Here is a 12,954-nt window from a genome sequence, read left to right as displayed (position 1 = left end):
GCAAATCGCATCGTTTTACTATTATTATTATTAATAATAATTAATTAATCTTGTTTACGCTAAAACTATGATGCAAATGTGAGGTCATCATGAGATTATGTTTCTTACACCTTTTCAGTTTTTGGTCATATTGAATGGATGATATTCTTAGAACACTAATGACTTGGCCTAATTAAGTAGAAATTTAATAATTAATTGACAATTACAGAATTATAATGATTATGGGCATTGCATTTTGGAATCTTTCAAAGAAAATCTATAGCACCACCACCGTCCAATGTTTTGGTCACGTACGTGTGGAATTAATTACTTCACGAAGAAGGGCACGAGCAGCACTGTTATGAAGACCAAGCCGGCCCGGAGATTGACCTGTGTTAGGGCTCGGGTCAAGTCTCATGAAAAATAAAAAGAATTTTTTAATATAATCTAGTTAAAAACTCAAGAGTTGTAAGCACAGTCTTAAAAAAAATACTATAAGGTCATGTTTAATGTTGTATAGTTATTTTATTTTTATAAAACTATTATAATTTTAAAAGAAATTTCAGTATTAATATCGTCTCAATAATAAAAAAAAAATCTTCTTAAAGTTTTTTTTAAAATATTATATTTTTACTTTCAAGTTATCTTTAAATCTATTACATTGAATGATTCACTTTGTATCAACTACCACATAATTTAATTCAAAACTCGAGTTATATAAAAAATTAAATTAGTAAATTTCAAGATTAAATGTTTAATTAGATTTAATAATATTGTCAAAAATAAATTTATTATCTTAATATTTTTTTAAAAAATAAAAATAAAAATAAAAGTAATGTAAAATATATACGTATGAAATCAATTAGTGAGTGGAGGAATTCTACAATGGTATGTGAGAGCACAGGAAATTTCTGGGACAAGTAGACTGACAGGACGTTATTTCAGTTTTATTTAGCAGATCAAACATTGATTGCCTGGTCCTTTCAGTGGGACCTTCCCTGATCCTTTCAGTTTTTATTCACAGATAATTGCTTGCCATATTCCCGGCCATGGGCAATGAATATTGCTTAGATTTTCTTTCTTCCTGTGTTTGACGTCAGAGGTAATTCGATCCCTTTTTTCTGTGGATAGAATACGTTCCATGGAGCCTGAAAGTCCTGTTATAAAAATTACATTAAATAGTGAAAATAAAATTAGGGAAAATTTGTCTTTTTTTTAATTCTATATTACATGGAGGTAATTAGATTTTCTTATGTTTTATGGATTGTTATCTACCTTTTATTTTATTTTATTTATTATATGTTTCTAATCGTGGATGTTCGGGTTAATTTACGTTCATCTTAACTAATTCTCAAAAAGTTTAAAATTAACAATCATTCAAGCTTCTAGTAATTATAAGATTTTTTTTTTGTGTTAACCAAGGTATCCCAGGCTTCGCCCAGACTAATCACCGACCCGGATGGCAAGGTCTCCCCAAGCGTCCTTCTGCAGACGAAGAAGAGGGTCGAACCCCCAACTTCGTAAGCGACGAGAGCGTGCCTAACTGCTTCGCCGGGACCTCTTGGGTTAGTAATTATAAGATTTACGACCATCTTATTCTCTCTATTTTATTATTTTTGTAGGTAAGCAACTTGTTATCAAAATCTTGTCCTCTATAATGAAAATCGTGTGGAGTGAGGAGGAAACTGCCGATTATTAATAGAGACAAAATTCTTTATCCCTTTCAAGATTACATTTCATAACTTAAAGTTGCCCACCATTCATATACTGACATTTTAACCTGAATTAATAGAGGAAATCAATCATTTATCCTCTTGACTATATATTACATTCCATAACTCTTTTATCCTTGCCCACTATATATTATAGTCTATAGGCTTGAATATTGAGGAAATTATATTTTTAAATATTTTTATATCAAAAAACATTTTAAAAAATATTAATTTAATTTTTTCTAGCTAATCACGTGCACAAACACTAGCGCAGTAGTGGACAGTAGCTCTATCCGATTATGAAAGTCTTCATCCTTTCACGTGATTTAATATAATGATCAACCGACCATTTATCTCCACCTTATTATCGCTCCAAAAATTACGTGCCACACAATTCTTCACTCTGTGTGGTCCATCTTGTGCACCTAGCTAGGTCTAGCCATGAGGTATTTGTAAGGACGGTTTGTAATTTATTTTTTAAAGTATTTTTTATTTAAAAATATATTAAAATAATATATTTTTTTTTTTAATATGAACAAATCAAAATAATTTAAAATTAAAAAAAAAAAAAAATTAACTTTTTTGAAAAACACATTTAAAATAAAAATAAGCATGATATTAATTATCAGAAAAAACTATACATTAACAGCTTGAAAAGACCCAGAATTAAATGTGGATTTGGCTTCATTAAGGTGCATGTCATCATCAACAAGAATGTTCATATGTCTATTCTAGCTTAGGTGGCAAGAATAGGAAAACATGTATGGCAGAGGATACAATCAGACACCATCAATGGCTTCCAATCTTTTTGCTGGATCTGGAGGTTACATAAACAGCTGCCTCTGTTGATTATTGTTTGACTCGTGATTTAATTAATATATTATTTATTAAGTGTATTTGAAAGTGTGATAACAGTTTTTTTAACTGTATTTTACTTGAAATATATTAAAATAATTTTTTAAAAAAATATTATTTTTGATATCGGCATAATATAATGATCTGAAAATAAAAAAAAGTAATTTTAAATAAAAAAATAATTTTTTTAAAAATATTTTTAAAATACATAAACAAATGGCCTTAGTATAAAAGTGGAACCACACTATACGTGTATTTATGATAATCACGTGCATGATCATCTTTTAATGGTAGGTTAGGTCAAACATTTGCTTAGTTGACTTCAGGAGACTTGACCAGTAAGAATGGTCCACGCATATAGATATAGCATGGAGGGAAATCTGCTTACGAGGTTAGATCGTAATTAAGAAAGTAAAATTGAATTATATATGTTTTTTTTTTCTTGCTAGAGGTTGCGCTGGCGATAGATATTTTCCTTGAGCTAATCTTTAATCTATCAAGATGATGTATCTGTGAGATCAATGGGATTGATTGATTAATTAAGCATTTTTAATTAAGATGTATTAAAGAAAGAAATATATACCATGGAGCATACTTGATTTTTATAATTAAGTCCCTGACCAAACAAGGGGAATTCTTGAATCCAAAAAAAGAGAGAAGGGATTATTGAATATAAATATCATCTCATTTATTTATTATATATTTCTCTAGTAATAATTTTTTTATATTTTATTTTTGTATTGATCATTTGAATCGATTTTGTATGAGTAATAAGAATAATTAAAAATCCTTTTGGATGAAATGAGTTTTAGTAATTATTTTATCTGGTTTAATAAAAGTCTCAACATGACTTGAGTCTTGATTTCTAGATTTCTAGTAAACTTACCGAGACTAGTTGGATTTTTTTTTGTTCTTACCCGGATATTCTCACAGCCTTTTAAAGGGTGAGACTAGTTCCGTTCGGAGTTCGTGGCCGCTCCTCCCAATAAGTTCGTTTTCTGGGGATCGAACTTGTGTTCCCACCCTTATAGAGATATAGCAATGCCTTAACCACTAGACCAACACTTCATTGGTCAAGACTAGTTGGATTTAATAACTAAATTTATCGTTTAATTTTTACAAATCATATTGAATTTGATATTTCAATAATGTCATTTTTTAAAATTAGATTTATCTTAATTTTAAGATAATTATTCATAGTAAAATAAAATTTCAAAAAAACCAATATATAAATAATTGCATAAATGCATGTGGTGCATGTTTAGCATTTTCATGGTTGGTTTTACGTGGGGCTTCTGTTCTCTTCAACCAAATAAATGTTAGGTGCGCTCCTTGATGGGACAAAGAAACCATAGCTCAAATCGATTGATCCAGAAATGCAGGCAACCTAAGGTCACTGGGTCAATCATTATAGTCATTATATTAAAATAGCGTCTTTTTATTTTTTTGTCTTGGTAGGTACATGTTTCAACAGTTTTAATTAAAAACTCAATTTAAATTCTTGAATTTAGAGTTTTTTTTTATATATAAATTTCATATTATGTTTAATAGTTGTAGCTAAATTGCGCGTTTCAACTTGATTATTCAAAAGTTTTGAATTTCTTTAGTATTTTTGAATTATTTTGATGGACCGATGTTAAAAATAATTTTTAAAAATTTAAAATATATATTATTTTAATATATTTTCAGATAAAAAACACTTTAGAAAACAAATGCTACTATTTTCATAAAAAAAAACCACGTAAAAATAATTACTTTATAAGTTTAAATACTAATGAAATTTTTTTTGACCTTATTTATTTTTGTGATTAAAAATATTTTTGAAAAAAAATTGAAAAGTTTTTTTTGCTACAAATTAATATTTTTTAGTATTTTTAAATTATTTTAATGCGTTAATATTAAAAATAATTTTTAAAAAATAAAAAAATATTATTTTAATATATTTTTAAATAAAAAATATTTTAAAAAATAATTATAATCATATTTTCCGCAACCTTTTATTTTGTAGTTTGTACGGAGTACTAATTATGGTCGGTTGGGGGTGCACCCACCAAACTGTTGGTCACGTGCCAGGGGTGAGCCAGCCCGCACCCACTGGACTAGCGCCTCCGGGATCCTGGTACAGCCTGCGGGGGCAACGGTCACTAATATGACCGTTGAGGAAAGGCTCATTTAAATATTCAAATGTTTCTTCTGACCGCAGAAGGCTAAACCCCCACCTGAGCAATAATAAACTCAGAAATGCCTGAAACTAGCAGCGCTCTCTCTTTACATTCCCTAGAAAGATCAGAGCAGGATGAATCCAATTGGTATTTGGAAAGGAAGCCCACCTTGTTTAAGCATTTGCAATGCTCTGTATATAAATTATGGAGGAAGTAATTTAGGATATCTTAATTAATTAGATTCTGAATTTGTTATTTAGAAATTATTAGTTTGAATTTCATAAACTTCAGGCCATTAAAAACTTGCATGATTGTTAACTTCAAGACCGTGAAATTAGTCGAAATACGCATAAACTGGCCTGAACACCAACATTAATAAAAAAAAATGAAATAAATTTAAATTTATGTATTGATTTGGGCTTCTCACTTTCATGGGTCAAGCTATTTGAGATCATGAAAATTCAATATAATCTAAATTCATCTTACATTATAAATATAAAAGAATATGTGAAATAGATATATTATAAATATTTGAGTAATTTTATGGTGTCATGAAGTAACTAATTATATAATATTCTTATTAATTTTTATGTATCATGAGTTTTATTATATTTCTCCTGTTTATGTCTGTATTTTTTATTCAAAATGGATCCTCATTCTTGTGCACCCTAGAATTTTTCATGAAAATATAAATAACAAATTTTTAGTGTTATTTAAAAAAAATTAAGGTATACTTGAATATTCTTTTGTACATAGAAACTAAATTTTAAAATCTTCAATAAAGATATTATTATTATTATTATTATTATTATTTTTGGATCATGAGTTTTATTTTTTTCTCCTCTGTATATTTATTTTTTATTTTTAAGATGAGCTAATAAAATAACTGGTAAGATATCACTAGTTAATCTTCAAGCACCATAAAATTCTTTGAGTTTATTAGCGAGATATTAAGATTGAAATTTTTTGGCTGTAAATTTGAATTCGAATTAAGATTTGAAATTTTTACTTGAAAGTTTTATGTTTAAACTTAAAAAAAAAGGAATAAATTTTGCTTATTGTGAAAGTAAAGAAAGATATAATTTCTACTATTTTACCATCATTTAGTAGCTACTTTCCACTTTATTTTATTAGTTTTTTTAAAAAATAAACTTCCCACTTTGTTATTACTTTAACATGGAGATAATCACTGTGGTAAATTCTAGAATGAAATATATATATATATATATATATAAAAGAGAGACACACACCACTTTCCATGTCACACCTACCATAAACAACAAACATTAATAAATTTTCACATTTTACAATATCTCCACTGTTAATCAATTACCCTTAAACGCTACTTTATCCTTCTACTCTCTCTTCCCTAATCAATTCTTTCCCGTCAAGGGGGCCACCACAATATTCTAAAAAAGCACCATCGAAGAAGATCGATCAGTTAGGGGAACCTCCTTCCACCCCACACTCGCCTGGAAAAACCCACAAATCTCAACCGTCCAGATCCCCACTCCCTCAAAACCAACGCTCCGAAATGCATACCCTCTCTCTATATATGTACCCTCATTTCATCCTAACCTCACCCTCCATATCCCCCCCCCCCCCCCCCTCTCTCTATATATGTACCCTCATTTCATCCTAACCTCACCCTCATATCCCCCCCCACTCGCAGCCTCCCATGCTTAACACAACATCCAGCTCTTCAAATCCTTAACATTCAAGCCCAGGTAAGGTTTTCAAGGTTCAAAAACATGGGTTCTCTTTCACTTTCCTTAAAAGTTATATTACTTTCAACGAGTGTGTTGTTCTTGTCCTTGTGTCTCAAAATCTCTGTTCCATTAGTGCATGATTTCTCTGTAAATCAAGCTCCTCTTCTTTGGAGTTCAATCCTTTCTTGGCTTAAACCTCCTTATCTTTACGTTATCATAAACTGCATCATCATTACCATCGCTGCTTCCTCGCGTTTCCACCACAGCCACAGCTCAGCTAATAGCACTACTACTCACGATCAAATTGAGAAAATCCCAATGGATGAGTATCTTCATGATGAGATGAAGATTTCCACAGTGGAGATTCAGACTAGTCATTTTGGTGGCCTGGAATCGAGGGCTGAGATTGATTATCAGGACAGAGAAGAGGAACGAGAAGAAGCGGCTCATCATGAGCAAGTTGTTATTGAAGACAAGGGTATTGTTAACGCTGTCGCAGTGCTAGAGGATAGCAAAAACGAAACGGTTGATGATTTTGTGCTATCCAAGTCTACGTGGGTCCCGCCTTTTAAGAGGATTGATTCGTCGGAGAACAATCTGTTGCTGCCGGACAACCTTTCTCCTGTGGAGAAACCCCTGGTTTCTTCTAGGTTCGGTCACCGGAAATTTGTTAAAGCTAGCCCTGAAGGTACAGTACTATATATTCCACCATTCTTTTTATCATGACAAAAAAACTATTTTTGTTTGGTTCTATTTTCCAGGCAGATTTCCCGACCCGCACTGTATCTATTTTTTGGCCGGTTCGAAAAAAGCTCTTTGGTCGGCGTCGACCAGGCTTTTTCCGGCGCCGTTTTCTCATCTTCTTTTGAAGTTTGAATTTTAGGCGTCAACGCTGTCGTTTTTGCGTTACCAACTTTTTTAATTGATTTGATTTTTTGCAAGACAAAATAAAGTTCAAACATGGCGTCTGATTGACGCAACAGAATAAAATTCCCAAAAAGTCCTCGTATAGTATAAGTTTTACAATGTGCTATGAAAGCACAAAGAGCTTAATATGAAGGTTAAAATGGTCACTTGATTGATTTTACGATGCCTTCTTCAGGTGGAAGGGCGTTAAGGGTGGCAAAGCCAAAACGGCACGAGACATTGGAGAACACTTGGAAGACGATAACAGAGGGGCGTGCAATGCCGATAACAAGGCACGTGAAGAAATCGGAGACGTTCAAGGACACGTGGGAGAATCATGGGAGTCAGTTTAATACAAGTGTCGTGGACCCACATGAAGTGAAGAAATCAACGACGTTCAAGGACACGACCAATTATCAGCTGCCACTTGTCAACTCGTCCTCTCCTTCTTCGGGGAAATTAAGGAAAGAGCCTTCACTGAGTCAAGATGAGTTGAACCGGCGAGTTGAGGCTTTTATTAAGAAATTTAACGAGGAGATGAGGTTGCAAAGGCAAGAGTCATTGAATCAGTACAAGGAGATGACTAGCCGTGGAAGAAGGCATGGCATTAATTAATTTTTTTAAAAGTTGTGCTGTTTAATTACATGGTTTTGATGGGTTTGGATTAAATTAAAAATTTGAAGCTATAAAGAATTTGTTTTTTTTTTCAATTATTATTATTAGGTAGATCCCAAACACAGATGGGGTTAAGAAATTTATTTTGATTTATAGAAATGTGTAAAGGAAAAAAATTATAATTTTGTGTTCTTTCATTCGTGTTTAAATGAATTCTGGCTTTTTAGTATTATTATCTTTATTTTTCAGAATTGTTTTTTTTTTCCTTTAAACAAGAAATTGATGAAAAAGCTGAAAGCTATGACTTTGATGGTAGCTAGTAAAGGGTGGATGATGTTCACACATTGATCTGGTTTTGGGTTTCAGAAAGAAGAAAGATGGAAAGAATCTTTGAAGGTCTCAAAAACTTTTACAGGGAATTGGTCCATTTGCAAAGAGATGTCAGGTCATAATCTCTGCTAAAACCCACAAATTTGGAAATAAAAGTTAAGAAACATGACTTCTATAAAGCTAAAGCCTATCTCTTCTTCTTTTTTTGTGGATGAACATACTTAGACCAAGGCTCCAGGCCACCACTAAATTAGCAGCGGGGAGGGGGGTGGTGGTGGGAAGAGCACATTAGGGCCAAGCCAAAGCCTCGTAGAAGTTACAGCATAAACAAAAACAAGACGGGCCAACATCTTGAGCAGAAAGGCATATTCCATCAACAGAGCAATAGGCAACAGAATCAGCATGACAACAAGGAACCAGAATTGCAGAAATATTTCAGTCACACAAGTAATATGAAGATGTATAAGGACCTCATGAACCTGTAATGGTTTGAGGCAGCCGCACAAGATCAGAACTACCTCAAGCGTTACAGAATCTATAGCAGGACTCCTAAGAATTTTCACAACAATAAATAATAGATGATAAGAGCAGAAATATGTGATAGCAGACAAGAATCAGTAACTGAAACAACCGAACATGAATCTAGAGGGAAAAAAATAAAGCCCATACCATTTCAATAGCATGTTCGGACAACTCTCTCGCCAGCTCCAGTTTTGCCTTGCTAGATCTCTTCACAAACTTCGAGAGATATGTAACCCACATGTCTTTTACACGAGGATGCTTGAATATTCTGACTCCCCTTTCATATACCTTGAATGCATCTTCAAAGTATTTCTGTTCCTGAACAAGCCAATACAGCAAACAAATTGTCAATTCAAGTGGATAAAGGTGACAACTAAAAGGAACTTAAGTTTCATAACAGCAATTATAGAAGTCCATACTTGCAGAAGCCATGCATAATTGATGATGATTTGTGGGGTGGCTATTCGCACGTCTAGTATCCGTTCATATATGGCTCGAGTGGACTCCAAGTTACCCAGTCCTTCTTCCAAATCAACATAAAAAGCCAAGAGCCTTAAGGACTTGTGCACCTTCGTCAGAACCAGTTCATCCCCATCAGCAGCAACTGCAAGTTTATAACAGAAACCAGCAACTCAAGAGGTTAGCACCTAGTTCTCATCCCCCAAATAGAGACTATTCACAAAACAACTAAATTCATTCCACAAATGATTGAGTTCAGTTAAGAAATTTTCGACCCAACTTTAAAAGCTCTATGACTGTAAAGGGATTGCGAACCTCATAAATCTTATTAACCGAGCAACACAATTCACTCCACTTTCAGTAGACCATGTTGCCTAAAGAAAGAACTAACATGCCACCATAAAAGCAAATGACTACAGGTAAATAAGAGAATGACCCAGAAAGTTATGAAGGGTAAGGATTACCTCTCCGTTTGACCTCAACTGATGGCTCTGCCGTGGCCCGCCTCAACAGCTCCAGTGCACCTTTAAAATTCTGGTGTCTAATTTCCATTTCAGCCCACTCGCACCACGCACCAGCTAAATTATCCAGTATCCACTGTTTTGTAGTTCACTTGCACTGCCTTGTCAAAAATTACCCTTGCATTGACTGCTAGATCGTTGTGATCCTCATATAACTTAGCAGATGCAACCCACAAAGCATGAGGCTTCCCCACTGCTTTCATAGGATCAACAGTCCGCACAGCCTCGGTATAAGTCAATATCTGCTTATTTGGATTACCCTCAATAACAGCTTGACTCTCCTTTGCCATTGTTCCACATTATGTGGATTTTGTCGAAGAAGCACAGTACTGCTTGCTAATCCAGGCCGTCTATCCATTAGATACTCAAGGTGTGCTAACATCAAATCGACGTCGTTATCATCATCTAACCAAAAACCCATTAAGTAACTTCTTCTCAAACTTAGAACTCCAATTCCACAACCTCCCAACATCATCCGTAAGCTGTTACAATCCACACGAGGAGAATTCTGTTAGTAGTAGTTAGAAATGGCAGTTATATCAGTTACTAGCAGTTGTTAGGAGAGAATTAGTTAGATATACTAGTCAGCTTGTATGTAATGGATGAAAACCAATTTCATTCAATTGCATAATTCTCCCCTCTATTCTCTTCTGTTTCTCTCTATGTTCTCTTCTACCTCCTCCTCCTCTTCTTAAACATTGCTTGTTAAGGTGTGAGAACCTTAACATAAACTTCCTAATCCCACCCCTAATGATGGCATCCACATTCAACCCCAAAACCTCCTTCGCATGCCTAGTCGTCAAATCACACAATTCAAGCCACGAACTATGCTTCGTCTTCCCTTCAATGGAATAAAACTGATCATCATTCAACACCGACGCCAACCTCTCCGCGGCCTAATGCCAAAGCCCAGAATAGGATCCTCAATATTACTAGGGTCATACATCGAATACCTCCTATAACGCCTAAGAGAAGTCTCGATACGAAAACCATCTTGACTCACAAACCTCAAATACAACTCCCAAATCCTATCATGCTGCGTAACAGGCAAGGGACAAAGAGCCCTGTTAAAAACCCTCCTCGTCCTCGTCACTAAACCAATCAAACTCTGCAAATACATAATCCAAATCCTAGGCATCTTATGCATACTAACCAAAGCCCTCTCAAAAGTATTGTTCAGCGTTTCAAACCGGGGATGAGTATGGGAACATTGCGAACTGTATCGAGCCGCTCAACCAAATAAGCATGCCAGAGCTTGTAGCTTCCAGGCAATGCCTTGGGCCCGTTCGTAAATGATGAAACGTTTCTTGAAAGGAGATTCTCTTCTGGCTATCAAATAACGCCACCAGAGCTTTAAAGAAAACGAGTTTCTCAAGATTTCTTCTTCGTAGAGAAGATCATCATTCGAAGGGTACAGGTTCTTTTGAAATCGAAATTAGGGTTTTTTAAGGATTTACTTAGGATTACAGAAACAAAAACCTCAGATTCTTTTGGTTTGAAAGGAAGAAATACAGAGGAGGAGAGCATTTGCAGCGGTTAGTAGGAGCAGTCTCTCTCTTTTGACATATTTCCTACCGTTAACGGGAGCGAATTTATTAAGGATTTGTTTTTTCTTATTTCGAATCGGATTATGAATTAGTATGGGCTTTGGCCCCATTGTTTCACCAAAAGGATATTGTGGGCCGGGAGCCTGTGGTGAGTTTTTGGAGAATTAATTTCGGAAATTAATTTAACAATATGAGTTAACTGGGAGAAAATTAATTTAATAACATGATTTAATTGCGAAAAAATATATATGATACTTAAAAATTAATTAAAAAATATGACATAAAATTAAAAAATATTTTTTAAAGATTATTGAGGTATATTTTTATTACTTTTAATAGGATTTACCATGATTTTTTCTCTCTTTTATGTTTATCTCTTTTATGAAGTAATTCTTCATCATTTTTTTATTATGAAATAATTGAAAGAAAATAGTAGCAAATGAATATAAGGTTGAAATGTGATAGTTTTTTAATCAAAGGGATCAACTTGTTGGTTTCATAAAAACATAGGGACTTAGGTATTATTTACTCTTAATAATGTGAAATGTCATATAGAGTAAATGAAATAATTGTACAGAAAATATATTCTAAATATATATGCATATAATACTGATGTAAATATTTTAAATTGGTTTTTGAGTCATGATTGCAATATTTATTATTTATCGGATAAATTAATTATTAAAAAAAAAAACTGATTTATTTAGGTTTAGTTAATATCCAATAAATTCTAATTAAATTGTCATTTTTTACACTAGACTACTAGAGCTACTTTTAATCAGTATCTCAAGAAAGTTATAAAATACATTAAAAAAACACAAAATAAAATTTTCTTTTAAATAATTTTTAAATAAACTATATCCATTCAAAACACAAGAGAAATAAAAGCATTTTCCCTCTAATTATATTTTAATCGGAAGACAACAATTATTAGGGGTAATTATTTTTTATTTGGTTTGGTTTTTATATAAAAAAATAATCAAACTGATTTTTTAAATAAAAAAAAAACTAAAACCGGTTCAAACCGATTTGGCTCGATTTTTTCGATTTGACTTGGTTTTTTCGGTTTGGCTTGGTTTTTTTTAGTTTTGCTCAGTTTTTTTCTGGTTTAGGTTCAGTTCGGTTTGATTTTTTCGGTTTTAAACTTATAAAACTGAAACAAAACCAAACTGGTTGGTTTTTTTAAAATTTTTATCGATTTGATTGATTTTTTTTATAATTTGATTTTTATAATTATGTTTTTTATAATTTTCTTAACTTTTTTTAATTTTTCAATATTTTTACTCACCGCTGTCAACCATACAATAAAATAACGAACCCCTACAAAATGGACTTCCAATTTTCTGACAAGAAATCATTACGGGCCCACAATGACAAGCCTTGGAAACTGATAGCGATCAGGATCTATGATCAATCATAAACACACAAAGAGAATCAAACGGTGGAAAAAGGTTGGGAACTTAACGGAGATCCCCTGCCTTTCTCTCCGTCACTTTCTTTTGAGTTCTTGGCATGGGTTTCTTTTCTGGTCATCTCAACTGCTACACGTAGATGCCGTAAGCAGTAATTATATTATAACGTCCCACACGCAACCCTTCCCTCTTTCTCAAAATCACAAAAAGAATATAATGGTAAAC

General features: G+C 33.0%; 1 protein-coding gene and 1 pseudogene across 1 annotated transcript; one reads left to right on the top strand and one right to left on the bottom strand.

Annotated features, from left to right (window-relative positions):
* The first annotated feature begins 6,318 nt into the window (after window positions 1-6,318).
* Window positions 6,319-8,170, top strand: LOC7485586 (uncharacterized). The gene is made up of 2 exons (XM_006377241.3): window positions 6,319-7,105; window positions 7,520-8,170. Exons 1-2 carry the CDS (start codon window positions 6,460-6,462, stop codon window positions 7,936-7,938), a joined length of 1,065 nt encoding a protein of 354 aa, XP_006377303.2. The 5' UTR covers window positions 6,319-6,459; the 3' UTR covers window positions 7,939-8,170.
* A 449-nt stretch (window positions 8,171-8,619) lies between these two features.
* LOC7495264 (uncharacterized) lies at window positions 8,620-11,205 on the bottom strand (annotated as a pseudogene).
* Between the last annotated feature and the right edge of the window lie 1,749 nt (window positions 11,206-12,954).

Source organism: Populus trichocarpa, chromosome 11 (genome assembly GCF_000002775.5).
Source record: "Populus trichocarpa isolate Nisqually-1 chromosome 11, P.trichocarpa_v4.1, whole genome shotgun sequence".
Taxonomy (NCBI): domain Eukaryota; kingdom Viridiplantae; phylum Streptophyta; class Magnoliopsida; order Malpighiales; family Salicaceae; genus Populus; species Populus trichocarpa.
The sequence above is the reverse complement of the archived record's forward strand: the minus strand, read 5'-3'. Positions and strand labels throughout refer to the sequence as shown.

Coding starts and splice junctions, on each gene's coding strand:
- LOC7485586 (XM_006377241.3), top strand. CDS start 6,460: ATGGGTTCTCTTTCACTTTCCTTAAAAGTTATATTACTTTCAACGAGT. Junction 7,106..7,519: donor TGTTAAAGCTAGCCCTGAAG/GTACAGTACTAT, acceptor TGCCTTCTTCAG/GTGGAAGGGCGTTAAGGGTG.